This window comes from Rhamphochromis sp. 'chilingali' (assembly GCF_963969265.1).
Source record: "Rhamphochromis sp. 'chilingali' genome assembly, chromosome: 7".
NCBI lineage: Eukaryota > Metazoa > Chordata > Actinopteri > Cichliformes > Cichlidae > Rhamphochromis > Rhamphochromis sp. 'chilingali'.
In genome coordinates this window covers 21,533,800-21,556,784 of record NC_137934.1, presented here as the reverse complement: position 1 = coordinate 21,556,784, position 22,985 = coordinate 21,533,800, and the positions used below count along the sequence as shown (strand labels likewise).

General features: G+C 40.8%; 1 protein-coding gene across 5 annotated transcripts in view; it reads right to left on the bottom strand.

The window, feature by feature from the left end:
* Window positions 1–11,096, bottom strand: part of grip1 (glutamate receptor interacting protein 1) — a 71,521-nt gene extending 60,425 nt beyond the window's left edge. For 2 of the 5 annotated variants that reach the window (XM_080886889.1, XM_080886883.1), the window contains exon 1: window positions 10,806–11,095. In XM_080886889.1, the coding sequence (XP_080743015.1) occupies window positions 10,806–10,860 (55 nt within the window). In that variant the 5' untranslated portion in view covers window positions 10,861–11,095. Of the gene's footprint in view, window positions 1–10,778 lie in introns of all 5 variants that reach the window. The other 3 variants (XM_080886888.1, XM_080886892.1, XM_080886884.1) reach the window with 3 other exon arrangements.
* Between the last annotated feature and the right edge of the window lie 11,889 nt (window positions 11,097–22,985).

Below are 22,985 nucleotides of genomic sequence, written 5' to 3'. Positions count from 1 at the left end.
ATGGCAATAGTTTATCCTTTCACCAAAAATATACCAAACCCTTGATTTGGATTTGTTTTTCTGGTACGTCTCCAATGACCTTAATGAGGGTATTTCTGACTTGCACTGAGAGACTCTTTGAATGTGTGTTTTGGCTCCACAGCCTCAACTTTCAAATGCAACTCTGGAGCTTTGACCTACTTCATTTATGATGAAATATCAAAGAAATAGGCCACATAGGTCTGGAGATTACAGAAGTGAACTGTCAGCAAGTGTTAATATGGGTTAATGCATACACAGAACTTTTCTGAGCAACCATCCAGAAAACAGTCAGCCAGTCGTTAACCTTTAAAGAGTTCTTCCATATGTCTAAATTTGGTTGAAGTGAAATGTTTTCTTTTTTTAAAATACAATTTTCTGTTGACTATAGATCTAACAGGTCTAAATCTAAAGCTAATCATCTACTGCTTTTTCTGATCTGGATCATGGTTCCTTTTGACCAAGAGGACCAAAGACTTTACTCTGAGGTGGAGCCTAGACACCCTTTATGGGAACTTCACTCCCACCAGACCTTTGATTTCATTCAGTTAGTACCCACAGCTCAAGGCCACAGGTGATGGTAGGAACAAATATTGACCAGTAATATGAATTCTGTCACTTCTGAAATTGCTGCCTCAGAGAGGTTGATTGTGGGCAATCTATGGTGTCGCAAGCAACTTACTCTGGTAGGGCTTCCCAAGCTAAACTGGTCCCGGGTGAAGGGCCAAATTAAAGAGGACTTAAAGGAAAACCCAAGAACGAGGCGCCAGTGTACACTTGAACACAAAAACATAATTCCCGTGTATCCATAATGTGAATTAAAGACCTGAATCCAGGTCTCAATCTAAACATGCTCTTCTTCTCTGTAATGTGCTCCAGAACGTCCTGGGTCCAAGATACGGCTTAGTCAACCCTAAACTTTTGTTCCAGGTGGGTGAGAGGCTGCTCATGTATATTACAAACAGGCAACAACAGAATAAATCACCTACTTTTATTTAACACATAAGACTCTTAGTGACCTCAACATTTCTGTGTTCGTTTGTAAGAAAATCCCGTCAGCCAAGTTCAACATTTGGCTTTAAAATCCCCGCAGGTCCACTTACTTTTGGTCATGTAGACGATTACACAATATTTGCACACACCTTAACAACATACACACTCACACACATTTAAATGGATGAAAAAGTCAGGAGATGACACACACAGAGTCAGCAGTTTGTTCAACAGAGTCGTGGTGTGTGTGTGTCTGTGTGTCTTGGTAAAATCTGTGAGAGACGATACGAATAATACATTAAGCTGAGAAATATGGATGTAAACACAAACACGCACACATACAGAAGCACATCTTCTATTTGAGGAGCCAGGCAATATGTCCTCATAATACTGGTGTCAAGTACAAACACACACACAGATTCAGGTCTGCTTCAGTAATCCTGAGGACAAAGATGAGCAGAGTTCTGACATCAGCACCTCTTAAAGGACACAGTGTGTATTTTACTGTGTGAGAGTCTGTCGCAGTATAGAAAACGATTTTGCGACAGTGTGTGTGTGTGTGTTTCAGTGTGTGTGTACTTGTGTTAAAGCCATTTTCTCTGCTTCTTAGCTGAAAAGCTTAAAACAGTGGGATGATGTCATGCTGTGACACACACTCTTTATCGCGCACTTGCACAGACACACACACACACACACACACACACACAGATGCAGCCTAATCATAACGCCCTTCTATGTGTGACTTCTCAAAGATTTTCTCGTCTTTTTAGGGAAAGAAACACTTTAAAACCCGTTTAATATTTTTAAAGAAACAAGTCGATCTGACAGCCGTTCAGCTGCTGCTCCACTCGTGTCACATGACCTTCAGCGCCAAAAGGGAAGCTAAAAATTGACGACACAGTCTGACTGCACTTCACTGAAACAGCCACAAAATGTATTTAATGTTTCCATGTTATGACACATCCCTGACTTTACAATCACTTTATCATAGTCACCAAAGATCTTTTCAAACAAAAATACAATTTAATCTTCGATGACTCGTCTGTGATCCAAATTGAGAAGACGGTTGACTGTTTGGGTCATTTTTCACCAAAAGATCTCAGTAAATAAACAACTACACAAACTGCATTTTCCAGCCTGTATTTGGAATACCTGGAATAATTATCTCATTTACTTAAGACTGGTTTAACAACTGCAGCTGTAAGTCTATGGAGGGCCGTAATTGCCAAAACACATAAATACAATTAAATGTTTAAGGAAAAAAACAACAACATAAAAACGAAATAAAAGAAATTTAAAGAAAATCTATAATATATAGATTAAATAAATAAAATCTAAACTTTTATTAAAATATAATAAATTCATTTGTTAATTTATTACATCTAATATAAATAAATCTATTCCCACAATGATTTTTTTGTTTGGTTCTAGATTTCATGGCACATAAATCAGAGACATTTATTTATTTATATTAATTTTGGCAGCAACTGTCCTCCATAAATCACTGTCTGTATGCCGGCAGCTGTAGTCTGGACTCTGTGTTTATGAGGACATCTGTGAGGTAGATGCTCCTGTTGAGCAGCACATCAAATCTGGCCACGGATCAGACTTTCAGAGCGGCCTGCAGGCGCACAGGTGCTGGACCCTTCTGGACCTGCCAGGTAAGAAATCGGGGTCACGCACCTGACGCTGTCACCGCTTGCATGCTGCAAAAAGCTGCCTGCAGCATCCGTGTTCTCCTCCACAGGCTGGCCTCAGCTTCGTCAGTGAAGCCAGGAAATAATCATTTACTAAATCCACCACAGTTAAACGTGAAAGAGGAGACATAAAAACAGTCTGAAGAGCCTTTTCACCTCGTAAAAGTTAACAGAGCGCACGCACACACGAGCTAAAGCCCCATTCGGATGGGATTAACCTTACAGAGGGAAGCTGGGGTTAAATATTCCCCCGAGGTCTCTGGCAGGGATTTGAAACTTTGCAAGATTACAGGAACAGACGAGCAGAAAGCCGCTTAGAAATCACAGAGAAAGATTCTGCAGAACTTCCCTGAAAATCGCCACATTTTCATAAAAAATAATCCTGGGATAGCTTCCTTTAGATCCACCACATTTTAATCAGGAAGGTCTAACAGCTAATACAGCTGCTTCTAATGGCACCAGGTGCGCTTAAAAAAAAAAAAAGAAAGGAAAAAAAAAAGGGAAAGGCGTCATCATGATCACGTCAAACTTGTACAAGGCAGCGAGTGTAATAGTCTCATCATTAATTTCCAGTACTTCAGATGTCACTTTGCACCAAATTCTAAAGTAAAACACTGAACTTTAAACATATCTGAGCCCTCACATGTTAAATACTAACAAAACATGAGCTTAAAGAAAATTACACCTCAATATAAATGAAACTACAAATCTGTAAGAGACACTGAAAGAATGTGATATCAATGGATTCATGACAGCAATTAGAGGTCTAAGAGATGTTGACATAACCATCCATCTATCGACTTTCCACCTCTTCTCCGGGGCTCTGTCCCACGATGCAAGTTCAACATAGCCAGGATATGATTTCCCTCTCTGGCTTCATCCCTAAGGTTTCCCAATCCAGCTTGAAAGAGACAATGCTGCCAGAAGTGACCAATCAGAAACACAGACAGGTCTAATGGCAGCAGATCAAACTGCAGTATTAGGAAAAAAATGGAAGAAAATGAAAAAACAATTTTAATCAAAATAATGGACTGACAGTTTCTGAGAATCTCGAGGGAGAAGGTTTTTCATTTGACGACGTCCATGGATACTCGACTTCAGACAGTCATTCACTGCAAAGGATTATTATCAAAGTATCGAAAACAATTACTAAAATGAAAATTATATTTGGTTTTACAATTACTTCTGGACCTCTGAAAATGGGGTAGTGTATGAAAATGCCTAAATTCTGGAGACTTGATGAAACACTTTTTATGAGAACAAGATCACATATTTTACTTAGGATCAGGGGTTACGCTTGGAGTTTGGGTGATTTCTTAGAGTATTTTAAATTAAATATCAGTAATTTAAGCTGTTAATTTGCTCACTTATGTTCTTGTTTTTCTGTCTTTCTACCTACAAATCAGCTGTTGTCACATCTAATCACTGCCTGAATTTCTTGAACATGAGAACATAAGATTTATTTTTATTTAACTCTGGGTTTCCCTGCTCAGTTAAGAAAAAAACTCATGGGAAAATTTAACTAATTAACCCAAAATTCTGCTCAGTTTTTCATCATTTTATCTCACGGGGCTCCTGCGTTACTCCTGACTCCTGTGTTTAGATTTAATTTCTCATTTTCTTTGAGTCAAATCCCTTTGAGATGAGTAGTGACATGAAGCAGTAGCGATAAACATGTAAGTATAGTAGTACACCGTGTTTCCGTCATGGTCTGTCTATGTATTATTTACCCGTTGTCTATATTTATTCTGCTGCTTTCAGCTGCGTGATATTTTTTTTGTCCTGTTGTGTTTGGGTCTTAGCGTTTAACATTTTGGTGTTTTGTTCTTTTTTCCCAGCATCCCGCTGTGAAGGACTATGACCAGTTTAGCTGGAAGCTGTACACACACGCGCACACACACGATTATATTATTATCTCTCCAGGAGCCCCACACACAGGTTTACAACACAACACCAAAGCAGCACCGTAACGTGTTTGGAAAATGGCTCTGAGGCTCAAACTGCTCAGATTGTAGAGGCTTTTTCAGTCACTTATACTCATCCAAAGCTAGGAATAATTATTGGGTTCATTATCAGTTAGTTTGTTTAATGATGCTTTTGTTCATTGTTTTGTCTGTAAATTGTAAGGACACTGTGAAAACATTGGTTTTGATTTTTTTTAACAAGAAGCAATGGAAAATCCAAATACAGAGTTTACTATTTTTTTTAATCAAAAGAGTCTGAAACATGGGACACTGTTTGTTTATTTTATTTTATTTTATTTTTTTTTTTTTGGGGGGGGGGGGGGGGGGGGGGTTGTTTATTTGTTTTGTTTGGGGAAGTGCATAAGAAATTAGTCAAATATATCAATAAATCACATTTTATTTATATAGCTACTGAATTCATGCCAGACAACTTAAGGGCCCTTTTACTTTCAAGGCACTTACTTTTTGAAGCACTTACTGGTTCAAATCTTCGTGGTGTTCCCCAGGGCACAATTCTGGGGCTACCGTTATTAATTTTATATCTGATACACTCGGGACAGATTACTGAGACGTTTTCCATTAGTACCGTATTTTCACGACCATAAGACGCACTGTGCTAAAAGGCGCAGTCTCAGTTATGTGTGCCCTTACTGTATTTAACACACATAAGGCGCACTGGACCATAGGGCGCATACAAGTACCGTATGCGTATTTAAAAATAAAGCGGGAGCAAACCTGAATTCGGTACCTTACTCGCATTTCTATTGCCGGTAATCGTCATCATCAACAACACACAAGCATACAAGTGTGCGTATTTAAAAATAAAGCAGGAGCAAAACTGAGTTTGGTACTCACATTTTTATTACCAATAATCGTCATCATCAACAACACACAAGCATACAAGTGTGCGTATTTAAAAATAAAGCAGGAGCAAAACAAAGTTTGGTACTCACATTTTTATCATCAATCAAACCCATCGAAGTCCTCATCCTCTGTGTCTGAATTGAACAGCTGCGCTAAATCTCCATCAAACATGCCAGGTTCACTGTCTTCACTGTCAGAGTCACTTTCCGTGCCGTGCGGCTCCTCGGAAACGATGCCGGCTTTTGCGAAAGCTTGAACAACAGTGCCAGCAGACATGTTAGCCCAAGCATCTACAATCCATTGGCAAATTGTGGCGTAACTCGCCCGGCGCTGCCTTCCACTCTTAGTGAAACTGCGTGGAAAAAACCACCTGGTCTCCTTACATACACCTCCCTCAGCCAGTCTTTCATCATTTCCTCATCCATCCAGCCCTTTTCATTTGCCTTAATGATGATTCCTGCTGGAAACTTCTCTTTAGGCAAAGTCTTTCGCTTAAAAATCACCATAGGCGGCAGTTTCTGTCCATTAGCATGGCAGCCAAGCACAACAGTAAAAGAAGACTTTTCATACCCCGTTGTGCTTATCGCTACCGTGCTGGTCCCCTTCTTCTCCACAGTGTGACTCACCGGGATGTCAAAAGTGAGCGGGACCTCGTCCATGTTTGTGATGTGGCTGGGCTGGATGTTTTTGTCGCCGATGTGTTTGCTGCAGTAGGAGCGGAAAATGGCCAGCTTTTCCTTATAATCCGCTGGAAGTTGCTGCGCTACCGTAGTCCTGGTCCGGATGGAAAAATGGCACCGTTTCATAAAACGAAAGCACCAAGACGGACCTCCTTGGAAATGTTCAATGTTCATCTCTTCAGCTAGTGAAACTGCTTTTAGCCGAATGGTGACCGTCGAAACGCTTCTCCCGCTCGCTCTTTGCTCGATGATCCACCGCTCGAGTCTTTCCTCCAACTCGGGCCACCTCGCCTTATGTCCGCGGAAACTCAGCTGCGTTTTCTTGACCTGCCGGAGCTTGTTTTCCAGCTTCCTCCATTTGCGAACCATCGATTCGTTAATCTTAAATTCTCTCGCCGCTGCTCGATTTCCATGTTCCTCCGCGTAGCTGATGGCCTTCAGTTTAAACTGTGCTTCGTAAGCGTGTCTCTTTGCCATTTTCAGGGTTGTTAAAACAACGATGTCCTGCATAATGCACATACCTGTTCTTTTATACAGGTATGTGCGATTGTCCCGGTATATACGATCAACGCCCACACTTCACCCTTTAACGTTCTCATGGTGTTCTCTACTACGTCCTCCTTACAACACATAGGGCGCACCGCGCTATAGGGCGCGCCGCACTTTTTGAAGAAAATCTAAGACTTTTAAGTGCGCCTTATGGTCGTGAAAATACGGTACCACTTATATGCTGATGACACTCAACAATGTTTAATTTGCAGTTACATAAAAAAGAGAAAGTGTTATAGTTTCACATTTCTCTTTCTGAAAATCAGCAAATGTTTGGGATTTATTTAAAATAAATTAAACTTTTATTTTGGTCTAGGCCGTCTGGAAAGAAATTGAAGGATGATCATAAATAAGCCTCAAATATGAGTCAATAAGCAAGCGATATTAATATAGTACTTTTTGCAGTCGGAAAAACAAGAAGTTTTTACAATGCGAGAATAAAATTATTTTATAAATGAGAATAAATGAATGAAATACATAAATGTGAACAAATTCAGAATGAAAAATTGGATTTTGACAGAAAACTAAAAGAAAAGATGCTCCTGGGATTATCATTCGTTGTTATAACCAAGTAATTAATAATAAAAAGGCAAAGATTTTATAAGAGGTCAATCAGCACGCTGTGGGTGGATAAGTAAGACGTGAAGACACGACCCCTTCCAATTAGGATATGTTTACATTTCATAGTTTCATTTATGAAGGAGATTAATTGGTACCCACTCAAATCGCAGGCTTCACTATTTTCAGAATTTAGCAGTTCAATAAACTTTATTCATCCTTTGTGGGGAAGTTAGACCTTAAACAGCTGCCCAGAATTTGGGTGCTCATCTGCCAAATTTATAATGAAGAGACAAAATTGTTGGCAACAGAGGAATTATTGCATCTTCAGTTTGTTGCACCACCCATTGGTATTCATGTAGGTCTTCTTAGTGCCCATAAAGGTTCACTACAGAGCTGGGATCCTATTGGGAGCAGTTAAAGGTTAACTCTTACATTCATGACCCACAAATCTGGATAATGTTAAACACTTAGCTGTCTGTTCAGGTCTCTTCAGGAATAATGTGAATAAAAACACACCTCTTAAGTAAAGTGGAGAATGTGTGGCAGTGGTCATGAATAGTTTTTATAAAGTGAGCTAAAATGGTTTGCTGAATCTGACACAGAGCATAAAAGGAGGAAAACCTACTGTGAGTACACCTTAGGTGAGTGTTGACATGTTTGTTTCTATTCTAGCTTGGCCATGTGGTCAATCAAAATCTTCTTAAAATCAGGTTCATTAAACTTCAGCTTATTGTCATGACAGGATGCCTCTGTATAGACTCAAGTTTTATGTACAACAAAAGAGAGCTAATGATCATTTCTAATAAATACTGGATTATATTTAAAACCAATTACGTTATAATCAATATGACAAAATGTTCAATCCAATTTAGAAATGCCCAGATAAACAGGAGTTCACCTACTTGCTGAAGAGTGAAAAGTATCCACATACATTCTACACAGTGCTTTGGTTTGTGGCTTTCAAGACCACAGAAGAGCACAGTATGGTTAAAAAAAAAAACAAAAAAACAAAAACAAAACCTTTGACACTAACTTTCATTTACAAATGATTGTTTAGTAAATGAAACCCCAAAGATATTTGAATTTATCCTACCAAAGACTACGATAACAAGCAATGTCTCCACATTCACGATACTTGGAACAAGCTTTTTTTTTATCTTTTTACCCAAACAGTTCGCTCACTGAAAAATAGAATAATAGGTGGCAGGCTTTGCCAAATAATCTGACTGATATTTTTTTATTCCCCTTATTAACTCTACCAAGAAGGTCAAACTATCCACTGAGGTTGAAGAAAGAGATGATGTGGCATCCAAAAGACAACAACTGTCCACTAGCTAGATTGAATCATTTTAAATGTAGACGGGATTAAAGTTCAAGACCCTAGCTGACTGTGGGGACATGACTCTTCTCTAATGCTTTTCTCAGCCCACACATGAAACAAAGCTGCTAGATTATTTCCCAACACATGAACAGGGTTCCATATCACCAATGGCTTGATCGTGCAGAGCCATTAAAAAAAAAAAAAAAAAAAAAAGTATGTCCACCAATCACAGCTCCAAGTTCACCCGTGAAGCAAACCTCACTATGAAGTTCTTTTCTTGAGCCAGTCGGCCTGTTCTCACAGTAAAGAATGAGCAGTTGTTTGTTCATAGTAATAAATAATTGTACCTTGCTTTTTGAAATGGAAATGAACGTGTGCAACGTAAAATCAATCACAAGTCCAGTGAACATACTTATCCTGCTTTCTACCACTTAGAGTGACCAGAATTTACAGAACTAACTTCATCCATTTTCTACTGCTTATTCAAGGCTGGGTCACGGTGCAGCATTCTACTCCTCCACCTCCTCCAGCTCATCCAGAGAACACCAAAGCATTTCCACACCAGCTGAGAGATGAGTCTTTCTAACGTGTCTTGGGTCTACCCCTGTGGTATCCTACCAGGAGGACATGCCTGAACCACCTCACCTGTGGAGCAGTAGCGGCTTAACTCGGTGCTCCTCCCAAATGACTGAACTTCTCACCCTTAAGTCTAAGGGAGATCCCAGCCACCCTTTGTAGAAAGTTCATTTTTACCCCTTGTATCTTTGATCTCATTCGTTCGGTCAATACTCAGACCTCAAGGACCAGAGGTGAGGGTAGGAACGTAGACTGAACTTTGCTTTTACACTCAGATTATCCACAACGGACAGGTACAGCATCCACATCACTACAGACACCACCCGAGGTACTCAAAATCCTCCACTTTGGGCAGTAACTCATCCCGCAAAATGACCTTGTTTTAACTAAAACTGGAGTCATGGATTCAGTTAGTAGTAGGGTAATTTTCCCATAGACTTCTATTCAAATGTCAGACTTTTTGCAACCAGGAGTGTCGCCCCCTGGTGGGGTCTGAAAAGAAAGTTGCATCCATGTTTATACTGTATTTAGGAGGACCTGTGCCGATAAGGACAGTGAAGATGGCCCAGTCTTGCTATTTATTGGGCTTTGAGTACGAAGACAAAACAAAGCTTGGTCGTTTTGGGTCAGAAGAGTCTTGACCAGCATGCACAAAACACATCTCCTAAAGAACACACTTCCTACATACATCCTAACTGACTAATAAATTGCTTTTTCGAGCTGTCACTGCAGCTCACAAGAACTCAGAGCTGCCCATCAGCAAGCTTCCAGAGGCTGGCCAACTGGATGAAAGGGAGAAGGGTCTTATAGAGAGAGCAGAGTGGCGATAAAACAGCTTATTTTGGACATGGAGGCACAGAATTAGATTATTAAAGCTTACTCTGAACGTGAATGATGCAAAAGGCATAAATGGTTCCCTTTAACAAACACCACAAAACATCCAAATGCACACACTCACTGTGGGTTTAACACCCTACAGCATTCAGCCATGTGTGGCGTTATGGAGGGGGTGTTATGGAGACATTACAGGCTGCTGTCAGAAAGCCTTAGTCACCGATTTTACCGAGCACCGGTCTGTATGCCAGGCATTTAAACGGCTCACCTGTCATCATGTAGTCAAGCCCTCCATTTCCACATTCATCCAACTAAACTGAGGTCACACATTTCACTGTAACACCGCCCGCGCGCACACACTCATACAAGGGCAGACCTTCGCTTGACCAGCCGTTTATCCCGCTCGGTTTACCCGCCTGTTAGCCCGTTAGCAGCCCCACTGCTAGTAACCGGTCACCGGCTGATCAACGTAAAAATCACCGTAACGTCGCTGTAACCTCAGCCGCTGCGTCAGATTAACAGGAGACAACACACACACTCTCGCGCGCATGCATGCATGCGTGCGTACACGCGCGTGCGCCGCTCTCACTCACTCACTCACTGGGTATCAGTTACCAAGTTTCACTAATTTAAAGACACCAACCGTCTGCGCGAGCTCCACCAGCGGCGCCAAACCACGCTGCACAAGAGATTGCACGAGCGATAATTAGTGTACACATACACACACTAGTCGCCGGTTTGATCGTACCTCCCTCCTGGTCCGGTTGGAGGCAGGCCGGGATGTTTTTCTTCCAGCCGGGCATGATGCACCTCAGGGCGGATAGGGAGTCCAGGGCGGCCGCTAGCAGACACACACCACCAGCAACGGAAGGAGCAACAGCAGCGGCGACAGCAACATGGCTAGTTAGCTTTAGCTTAAGCTGCTCCACTACACAGGGATCCACCTCCCCCTGCACGAGCCTACCTCTCTCTACCTCTCCCTCTTTTCAACCTCACACAGGCACGCGAGCCTCCTTCTCTCTCTCTCTCTCTCTCCCCACTCCTCCTCTTTGTCTATGTCTCTCTACCCCCTCCCCCCATCTGTAACTCTACCCCCGCGAGCCTCGCTGTGGTCTCACGGGAGCGGGAGAGCGACGTTTACAGAGATGGTCAAAAGAAAGAGAGTGGGTGACGTGATGACCGTGAAGGAGCCCGCGAGGCACTGACGCTTTGATGTTACAGAGGTTTCTGAAGACTGTTAGAAATGTATCCAGGTTCCACTGAAGGCTCTAAAGACTGTTACAAATGTATCCAGGTTCCACTGAGAGTCCTAAAGACTGTTACAAATGTATCCAGGTTCCACTGAGAGTCCTAAAGACTGTTACAAATGTATCCAGGTTCCACCAAAGGTTCTAAAAACTGTTACAAATGTATCCAGGTTCCACTGAAGGTTCTAATGACAAATGTATCTGGTTCATAGTTTAGTTCCTACAGAAACGTTGCTAGTGGCGCACCGTTCTACTGTCTTCATTCATTCAGAGCAGAGATAGAGAGAGAATCTGTAAAGAGACAGAAAGAAATCAATAAGACTGTGAGCCAGACATCCTCCTCCAGCAGCCAGTCAGCCTGTACAGTGATGAAGATCCATAGAGGCAGAGGCGTGGAGGAACTACTGAACCAGAACCAGCAGGACATGGTCCAGAGACCATATTCTGTACACAAAGAGGTGAAAAACAGCAACAATGGACAAAATGATGACAAGATGAAAAAACAAGCAAACAAAAGAAAAACAGGCAAAAGAGCTACAAGTCGATACAACACCAACAAAAGCCACAAGTAGTGAAAAGTCATCACAAAAATATATATTCTAATAATAATTTGATGGTGATCTTGGTATTTGGTATTTTCATTGCCAAGTTGTGTGTCTTACTCTTACTTATAGTTGTAAAAGTATGTCAGCAGAATTCAGCTGAGGGGGCACAGTGACCTTTGTGAATGGGCCTGGACCCCTGGGCTGTCATAACACCAATGCTGATGCAGAATTAGAACAAAGAGGGAAAAATGTAAGTTAAAGTGAAAAAATGACAACTATTACAGAGGGAAAGAAAAAAAACAAGCATAGAGAGAAACAAACCGACAACAAATAATAACAAGAACACTGAAATATACAATATGACCACAGTGGCTCCAGAGGGACACAAAAATATTCAAAAAAATACCTCTACTGGAAATTTAAAAAAGCATAAAATCATGCAAAACGGCAACAACGAGAAACAAAAGAATGACAAAGAGATTTTTTTTTTAGTTTGTTACCCAGAACACTGCAGTAGTTATTTATAGATACACATATAGTAACAAGTAATTTGGCAAGAACAGATAAGACTTTTGAATCCATGAAAGAATTGTTGAGGTTTTTTTTTCTGTAAAGAGGACCCAGAAATGCTCCTCTGGACTCGAAGAGTGAAAATATTCTGAGGACTGAATCTGAGCTTCTTTGAGATCATGAACACTATGTCCTTCCAGACCACAGTTATTCTAGGAAGGGTTTTGTTTATTTAAGCAATGCAATCGAAGCCCAAATTTCAAAGCCAGCGTCTTTGATTGTATGGAGGATCATTATTGCACATGTTATCGTATATCTGTGAGGGCCCCAATAATGCTGAACAATTTATACACATTTGCCATTGCTTTTGGGTAACTAATGCATTAATTAATGTTTTGCTTCTTTGTTGTGAAGCACTCTGTAATACGTATATATGTTATATATATGTTTTAATATAACTATGAAAATAATGGTTTAGGCTGAATTTCATGGTGTCCATAAACATAAATCATTATGTGATTTTTAAAATAAGCTGTTGATATTTATCCAATTCTGTCTCAACCTCTTGTTGCCAGGAGCAATGTTCCCTCTAATTTTTCATGTGTCTGAGCGAACACACAAACTCCCTGAGCGATCCCGTGGACCACTGTGAGCAACAGCAGACATGGTCACTGTGGTCACGCCAGCATCAAATCCATCCAAGTTACATGGTTTATTAAAATAATCAAATTACAGCATTTACATTTATGTTAGACTACTTTTAATTAACTGCTTTAGCTCACTTACAATGAAAATTAAAAAAAAAAATCTTGTTCATGACCTGTGTAGTATGTTAACACTATTGGAAGTAAAAATAACTTGAACTCCAATTTTGAAAACACAACTTTCCTTTTTTTTTTTCTTTTCTGATTTTTATAAAGCTCTGACTTGTATTATGAGTATGAGTCTGTGGTCTGGGAGAGAGTCCTGTAACTCTCTGTCTGTATATACAGTATATAATGACCAATGTTGGGCAATTAATTATATAGTTACTTCTTCAAAAAAGTAACTGAGATTTTTGCAGCTGTTTACCTAAAAATGCAGCCAAGGCGTTTTTTTAAACAAACATTTCAAACTATTTACAGAACAATCAGCTGTTCTGCATCAAATTTGATGCCACACAAATTATTTGTGCAACTCCCAAAAATAATTTCTCTCCACTATGAGATGAAGGAGAACAGTCTGATACCTGCAGGCCTGACAACAGGAGATGTATCACTCCTGTAACACCTGTAACATTCAGCAGTCGCCTCATTGTTCTGACACACACAACAAAACTAGTGGCTACACTACACACTAACTACACAAGATTTGCGCTAAACGTCGCAAATGTCTCACATCTCAAAACACCGCCATCACTCCTAAAACATCCCCCCTTCCTAAACATCTAAATGCCATGTTGCCATATCATTTTTTGATTGGTCTACATGGTACATTTTTCGACCAATAGGAAAGGGTGGGGGTTTTGGGCGTTGTTTTTGCTCACAGGCGAAGAGTGCTTTCGAGCGTTTTCATTATAAAACGCCGTTTTTACCGTTTCTTCCCGCAGTAAATATAAACAACGATAGTATTCAGGAAGAAAACCAAACATTGCAAATATTTTTATCATAACTCTGGTTTTATGTGGCCTATCAACACAATTTATAAACTGGTATAAAGTCCACACTTTTCCGTCAATTGTTCCTTCTGTCCTGCTCACATCTCCAGTGGTTGTACATGTTGTCAGTGCGCAATTGCGCACATGCACAGCTTAGAGGGAACGTTGACCAGGAGATGTTTACAGGGCGGTATTACAAAGATCTGCGAATATTGAGAAATTAATTCTCACTACAGAAATGTAAAATTGATGTATTAACATACAGTTCTGGTGTTTTGTGGGCCATGTGGGTCAAAAATAAGCACAAGGGCTGACAGCCAAGTGTGAAAAAACGGACTGATCTAGTCAGTGTATTTTTAAGTTTATAGCACATCTGCAAACAACAGACCAAAATGCAGAACAGCACAAAGTCAAAAAATAAAATAAAACGAAATAAAATAAAATAAAAATGAATGAATGAAGAATGAATTTTTTAAACTTCATATAAAATATATTTTATTATACTTTTACTAAAACATTTGGAATGATTATCCGGGAAAAGCTTCTTGTTATCAGCAGACTTGAAATGAAATGCCCAGCTGTTTTTTTTTTTTTGTATTTGCCCCTCTGGATTTGTGTAGACTTCTGACCTTTGACTCCCAAACAACTTAAAATAAATGTACACCGAGCACTGCTGGGAGTGACTCCTCCTGATATCAAGACATGTTTGGGATGGTTTCTGCCTCAGTCCTAGCAGTGGGATCTTTTTAAAGCATTTCCAACCTCCTGCAGTAATTTTATTACATAGGGTATAAAATAAATATGACCCCTGTGTTTGATTTCCAGCTTCAGCTCTAAAATGAAGTGATAAAGCACACAGATGTGGGCAGCAGTGAACCTGCAGATGTATTAACAGGAAGCCACACACAGATAATGGCTGCTCGAAGATATTTGAAATCTGGTTCCTGTCCCGACTCGCCTCTGAGGAATTCACCCCATCGCCTCCCAGCTGAGGATTAAAGGGCTATTCCACTAAAAGTTTAAAGGAAAGGAGAACGTGGTGTAGGTGACGTCATGTTAATGAAGTGAGAGAGTCATGTCACCATGGTGACCGAGAGACGGGAGCATTAAAAGAAAAAGGGGGTGTTTTAATCCAAACTGTAATGTTTCTAGAAACGTACTAAAGTTGTTTTTTTTATTATACTTAATGATTCATTTAACTCAAAGCTATTAAAATTAATATAAATTGCATGTAATTATCTTTCTGAGTGATTATTTGCTCTGAGTTTTATACCCTCTAAACACAGAGAATAATATTTTTGTGTGCATGTACACAAATTAGTACATATGCGACTGAACAGAAGAAAAACTTGGAGGAAATTAATATGAGTCCACAAACACCAATCAGAACATTACAGGCCATGATCATTTCAGTGTGTAACTGAGGGGTGCGATTGCCCTGTCCCACTGAAAATGAACAAAATGACTACATAAACATGACATGGAAGAACTCATTTTTGAAAACTGTGCAGATCTCAAAGTCCAGATCAAAATGATACACATACCCAGTTCTACTTTTTAAAATGTCTGGATTTAAAGATGAATCTCTGTAGGACCCATGAACCCATCTTTATCCTGCCTGAACAGGTTATGACATGATCTCTGGTGCTTCTGTGGGTCAACTTATCTCCTCTCTGAAAGGGTTTGACAAACTTTACCTTCACACTATGAACATCTTCTGAGTTACAGGCCCTCAGAGGGCAGAAGAGTGCATTGAAATTTGGTGTTTAATCCCTCATAGCTTCATGAGTACCGAGACATCAACATGATGGTGATCCACATTAAAAACAACATGTAAGCTGTGTTGGAAACTGCAACCGAATCCATTTCACACCAACTCCAAGTGTCACAATCTGAAGCCAACATCTCGTTTCTTTGTCAGTAACCAACTCTGAGCATCACAGGACATCATAGTTTAGATGAACTGCAGGAGTCTAACATCAGATTAACAGAAACAAACACCGATGCTCTGGATGTTTGATCTGATTCTGACTCACTGGACAAAAATCACCTCCTTTCTCCCACACTGTTAAAGCTATAACTGCATTAACATGACTGGAAAGAGGTTCTGTTGATCCCGCAAGTTAGAATATGCAAATTATTATTATTATGCCTTTATTCTGAATATTTTTAAAATAAAACAACAAAAAAGACAAAACCACAAACAAAAAAAACATATTCATAATTACAATAAATAACCTCACATGTTTAAAAAAGAAGTAGGAAGAAGTGCCTAATCACAAGAACGCTAACCTCAAGGTGCTTTATATTGTATGATAAAGACCCTATAATAATACAGAGAACACCCATCAATGAGTCAGCTCCCAATGACCAAGCACTTGGCGACAGTGAGAAAGAAGAACTCCCTTTAAGCAGGAAGAAACCTTCAGCAAAACCAGGCTCAGGGAGGTGCGGCCACCTGCTGTGACCAGTTCGGGGTGAGAGACGGGACGAAAGACACTCATTTATGAGTTTTTTCATGATTAAAATTTGTTTTTATGTTTTTAAGCATTCAGTCATTAACATGTTGCTGTGTGGATTATTTATGCTCAACAAGCAGGTCAGTGGAACAATATCTGCAGCTGTGGTTAAAGCTGAGAGTACTTTATCTGAAGATGTTTTTCTCCTCTTGTCAGAAATAACAGTTTAAACACAGAGACAGGTGGGACTACATCTGCAGTGGACTCTGACAGGAAGGAGTAAAAAAAGAAAAGAAAAATCCCCTGTATGTCAAAACAACGGCAGCCTGTCTGACAAGTGCAGCGATTAACTGACAGCCTTCAATGTGACGAGCGGCCATCTTTCATCCCCGTGGATTGGCACAGAGAGGGAGGAGGAGGAGGGACAGGAGGAAAAGCAGCAGTGAAGCGGAAGAATGAGTCTCTGCAGGCTACAAGACAAAAAGCAGAGACTGACCTCGATATGAAGAGAGCGGGCGGGACTCGTGTGGTCCCATCAGAGAGAATCCTGCAGCTTTACAGCTCTCACACCAAACCTGCACTCACAAACTATCAGCAGTATTTATGGTGAACATTGTTTATCTCCTCACAGAGTCATCTGCACTCAGTCAGTGTGTCTTCAAATATGTTCAGACTCTCCATTTTCAGCCTGTAAGGACTCCCAGGACATCATAAAATACATCCAGTGAACTCCTGACCTCAAAAACAGCTGATCTCACCACCAGGTCCATTTAAGTCTATGCCCAGTAGCTTTGGACCATCTCACATGATCCCCAGCAGCAGCAGATGGAGCCTGGCCTAGTCCTTCACACTTAGTTCATATATAAGTTTGATGATCTTCCAGTCTAAACATGTAATTCATAATTACTGAAATCAGTGCATGCTCATTCTTCAGTCTCGGCTCATGTGTTGCCGGGGGCTTCAGGGAGCTCTGTGCCAAATTTGAGGTCATCTGGTTGAGCGGTTTTCATGTTTTGGCTAAATGTTGCTCTCCATTAAAGGGACTGCTGCCTGGGAAATTCATTGCTTTATATCACAGATAAATGTGTTAACCTGAACCTTAACCACCAAAAAAACCTAAGATGGGTTTTAAAAAACCTCAAGAGCCAAAAAGTTCTAAATTTTTGCAACTCACTGGCTCTCAGAACAGAGCTGCATTGTTTCCAGTGACCAGCAGGGGGTGACTTCTCTGGCTGCAAAGAAGACATTTATTAGCCCTTTTTGATTAGCATCTACTTGAATTGTCTTGTGACAGCTCAATACGGTTTAAAGGTTTTTCATTAGGTTGTAGTACCTGGCAACAGGTACCTTTTTAAGTACCTGCTCACCCGGGGTTCCAAGTAATCTGAGGTGATCTGAAAATGTGACATCAACAGACTGAATGAGTCATGAAAGCGACTCCTTGAAAATCAATTCTGCCAATGCTGAAATCTGGCAACAAGAGAAACGTTGAGTCACATCAAGCTTATCCGAGTAGATACTAATGGAAATGGGCTATATAGAACTTCAGACTTTGTTTGTCGCCAGTTTTAAGTCAGTGCAGCATGAGGTTCATTTAGTAAACTGTGGTGTGACTTAGAGTCAAGCACACATTAAAGCAGGGTACTTGGTGGGACAGTGTGGGTTTTGATTCAGCAGGGGCTTGCTTGCAGTTGGGTGGAGATTTCCATCTTCAGATCTTCTTTTCAGGCAGTTGATGGAGTTTGGATGTTTTGTAATCTTTGCTAATGAAGTAATTCATGAGTTACCATGTCAACTTAAAGGGGGTTTAGATTTGAATTAGTCACCGTTATTGATTTGGGGCAGTGAATGTGAGCTAAGCCTGGTGTGGCTAGGTGGTTCTGTGGTGTAGCGGTCATCACATCTGCTTTACACGCAGACGGTCCTGGGTTCAATCCCCAGTGGAACCACAAATCCAGCTTTGATGCCAAGAATGTCTTAGATCAGAGGTGGATAATGAATTTTGACAACTTTTTTTTTTTAAAGACAAAAACATGGTCTCCTTTTCATCAGAGAGTTTATATAGTAATTTAAATGTATATGATTATTTGAAAACTGAGTCTAAGTAGAGGATTGGCTGGAGCTGTTTTTCAGACTAACCAGGTGCTACGAACATGTGGAACTTGGGAAAGTTAAATATTGCAGACGTACATGGATGAGGTTAGAGCGATAAGAGGAACATATCCCAAAAGAAATTCCACTAAACCCAGAGCTGCTGCAGTTTGGTTTGTATCCAGGAGGACAAACAGCAATAAAACAGGCAAACATCAGTGAACTCTTTTAGTATAATTTTGTGTCCAAACTCAAAGTCTCACAGCTATCAGAGGAGGTGAACGACACTCAGAGACTATGGGTGGATCAACCACAGGTGACAGGAAGTGGGGGGTTTAAATCAAACCATCACTAAACTGGAACTCATGCACCAAATCCCCATCTTTTATATACAGTCTCAAAGCCTTGGTGTGGCCCTTCTAGTAGCTTCCAGGAATTCATCAATCAGACTAAAGTGGACTTTTAGGGAGGGAGGCTCTTAAAGAAACAGGAGAGGATAGACTGAGGGGCTTCATTCAGTATAAGGACTATTTTGACAAGTTAATTAGAGTGGGGAGTCCATGTGGCTAATGTCATCTTTTATTTACAGTTTATGGGGAAACCAAAACCAAAACTGCAGCTCTTGGTGCTTCAGCCTGAGCTTCATCTGTCGGACCCTGAGCTTGGGAGCTTCATTAACATGCAGGACATGAACACAGTGATGAACTCAGGTGAGCCTGCGAGGATTTTTCATCTTCATCAAGCCAAGGCTGATGATAAGCTGATGAGTCTGAAAGTGTGAATGGATTAATGATCGTCTTCATTGCGTCTCCGTCGAGTTAGAGAAATAAAAAAAAGTGCATCATCATTATTTCCTCAGAGATTTCAGAAGAAGACTGTGAGTACTTGAGATGCAGCTGTAGCCTCATTTCATAGATTACTGTCAAACGCTGTCAATGCTTTAACACACTCGTATGCAAACACGCACACACACGCTGGAATCACAGCGTGCATATGTCAGAGGCTGCATTATGTGTCAACAGAAAGAGAGAGCGCCTGGGGGTTTGTAAACATCCCACTCAACTGATCTGTGACTCATCACACACACCACTCTGCTCCCGCCTCTGTGAGGACCCCTCACTAATGCCAAGCATGTCCTTTTCCTTCTCTCGGACTCCAACCTGAACCTGAAAATCAGGCCTGGAGAAGCTCCAGCTGCACCCGAAGCAAGGACAAGCTGAAGCTGAGGCTGGTTCTTCCGAAGGCAGACATGAACACGCCCCCAGCCTCATGTTTCCATAATTTCAGAGTGTGTTACACTGACTCACAGTAACGCAGAGGAGACTCTGTGGTCTTTTCGTGCGTTACTTTGTTTGTTTTTCCTTCTTTTGTTGTCATTTTGTGCAAAAGCCATGTATTTGTGTTCATGGATGCAGCTGGTGATGAGCCTGTTATAGTGAAAATCAGCATGAATTTGTAATGTTTCTAATGTATTTCAGCAGGAAACTATTCCCTGTCTGCAGTTGTCCAGACAAAGTGGGAACACATCACCATGGTAACCAAGAAAACAGAGCCTTAAAAGAAGTGTCAACCTAAACGTAAGCGAGCAACGCATCCTGAATCCTTCAAAGAAAAGATAATTATGTGTGGAAATCAGTGACGTGCACAACTCAAATTTGGGTCTTTGTGTGAGCTGCATTTGCTTCTCTGCCAACATGTCCGACCTCACATTTTGTTTGTCTGTTAAAAGTGGAAAGAATAAAAAAATAAAATTATCCCCCCAAAAAAGAAGAAGTGGAAATAACCCTGCTCATTTCACTCAGAACAGAGATTCAATCAGAACATCTCTTACAAACTGAGAAGTCTATCTTCTTCTGCCTTTCTTTCTCTCCCACTGCCTCCTAATATGCCTATCCCTCTCCTCTTCTTCTCTTTCCTTTATCACAGTTTCCACCAGCACCTGCTGACCAACAGCATTGAGGTAGTTATTGGTAATATGGGCTCCGACTGATGCACTATGGAAATTTCATTCTCCTTTACCCATAGGTTTGGTTTAGCAAAGATTATACACTTGATGCATCCCTCCACATTTGTTCTACATTGTTCATGCATTTTGAACTGTCCTGTAGATTCACACAGTTAAGCAGCTCACATGGAGCTCAGTCCGTGTAATACAGCTGTGAATTTTTTCTTCAGTTCAGGATGTACATGTTTCTGATCTGATTAAAAATGTTCTAACTGTGCTAAGCACTCAACTTCAAGGAGTTTTTCTCTTCATTTACTTTTATGACATCACCAAGAGCAGCTATTCCTAATCTCAGGCTGAGGGGGAGGGGCTAAAACTGCCTGTAACGGTGGACCCAAGAAATACCAGCCGGAGCGACTTTGACAATGCAGAAACCTTTTATTAAACTCGGGGTAACGTGGACACATATACTCCGCGCTCTCTTTCTCTGCTGTCACCTCCGTCTCCGTCTGTCACTGCCAACACATAAAGAGACACAGTCACTGTCAGATCCCAGCACACCTGTTCACCCCGCCCCTGCGCCGCCCCGGGAGCTCACTGCGTCACGCCTCCTCTGCAGCTGGCCAAGGACCACACCCACGCCACACAGCCTTTTTAAGACAGAAGATGAATGTGAATCATGCAAAGCTGCCCTAGCAGAGTCCGAGGATAAAATACAGTCACCATTTACTAAGAGCAATATTTTATTTTATATTAATTCCTGAATTTCACGCAGATGACTTTTAACATCAAATAAAATCCAGATTTCATTTTAATGTTCATATTTACACAGTGAGACTCGTTGTTTTAGTCCCTAGAGGATCCTACAGTACACCTCTGAAAACAGTCATGTCCTCACAACATCAGCATTACACACACACACACACACACACACACACACACACACACACACACACACACACACACACACACACACACACACACACAGAGAGAGAGAGAGAGACTGAATTGCATACTGAATGCATTCAAGCAACAAAAACAGCATCCTGAATATCCTGAGTGCGTCTCCCGCATGTATAAAATTACTGTGTGTGTGTGAGTGGTGATTCATTTCTGAGCAGAGGATAATATGCTCAAAATAGCTGTAAACACACACAGGCACACACACACACACACACAGTTTACAGATCCTGTTAAAGGGCGGAGCTCTCACTGAGGCTCTGAATAAAAACACCTGCTGCAGGTGAATCACAGCATTGAACACTGCTTGTAAAACTGCTGGATTCAAGAACACAGTTTAGTCCAGATGTTTGCAGCCTGCAGTTTTGAGTCCCTCTGCAGCGACAGTGGGTAAATCTGAGGGGCCGTGAGAGGATTTCATGGAATCGAGTGTGAAATTACATCTTAAATATATAGGGCAGAGCAGATTGACTGAAGGAGGCAACTTTTATGTCCTGATGGGGGACGTTTTTTGTTTTGTTTTTAAATTTCATATGTGATTCTGTTTAACTTTTATGCAGAAAGTTAGAATTAGAAGATAAAAAAAATCATTTTATCCTTTGTGTCTTTTATTTCTGATGTATGAGTTCAATGACTGAGGCTGTGTTTTAAATAATCATTTAGTATCTTTATCTTTTTTTTTAATCTTCCCTAAGGCTTCATTAAAATGGAAAAACAAATCTTATAAATCAAATTTAACTTTGAATTTCTCATCATCTACGCTAAATAACTGAAAGATTCTGGAGGAATCTCTGTGCGCAATATTGGTTGCCTGTGATCTTCAGGCTGAGGTCAGACAAATCAGAGTTTTAAATTCTTTTGGAAAACACAGATGCTAAATGGAAGAGGGGCCACCAAGCTCGTTATCAGCGCTCAGTTCAAAGCCTGCATTTCTGATCGTATTGGGGTGTATTACTGTCAATGGAATTAGCAGCTTTCACATTTGGAAATACATCACCAATGCTAAAAGGTATACGCAGGTTTTAGTGCAACATCTGGTCCATGGGACAATATTGCTCTCCCAAAAGTTCCAAAAGTGTTCTCCTCAGTTCCCAGATCTTTACAGATTGGTGGACCAAAATCGTCAACAGTTTCTACAGATGTGCAGTTGAATGCATCATCATCAGTTCAGTCACGGGGTGGCATCGAAGCCCCTCTGTTCAGGACAGGAAGTATCTCCAAGAGAAATTAAAAGTTGCCTTCCTATCAACACTGGACATTATCCCTGATGACTGACTGTCACCTCCTCAGTGCAATCATTAATCTTATCTCTCCAAGTCCGTTTTTTTTTAAGCTGACATCTTCTTGCCTGTTCCTCCTGCCTGGCAGCTCCATCTTCAACATCCTTTATCTAATACAGCAACTATCCCTCCTCTCCACATGTCCAAACCATCAATCAGAGAAGGTCACACTAACATCTTGTGAACCTCTCCCATTCACTCTTGCTGCTATCATTCTATTACTGCCTCACTGTTTTTTAAGCTGGCCTCTATTTA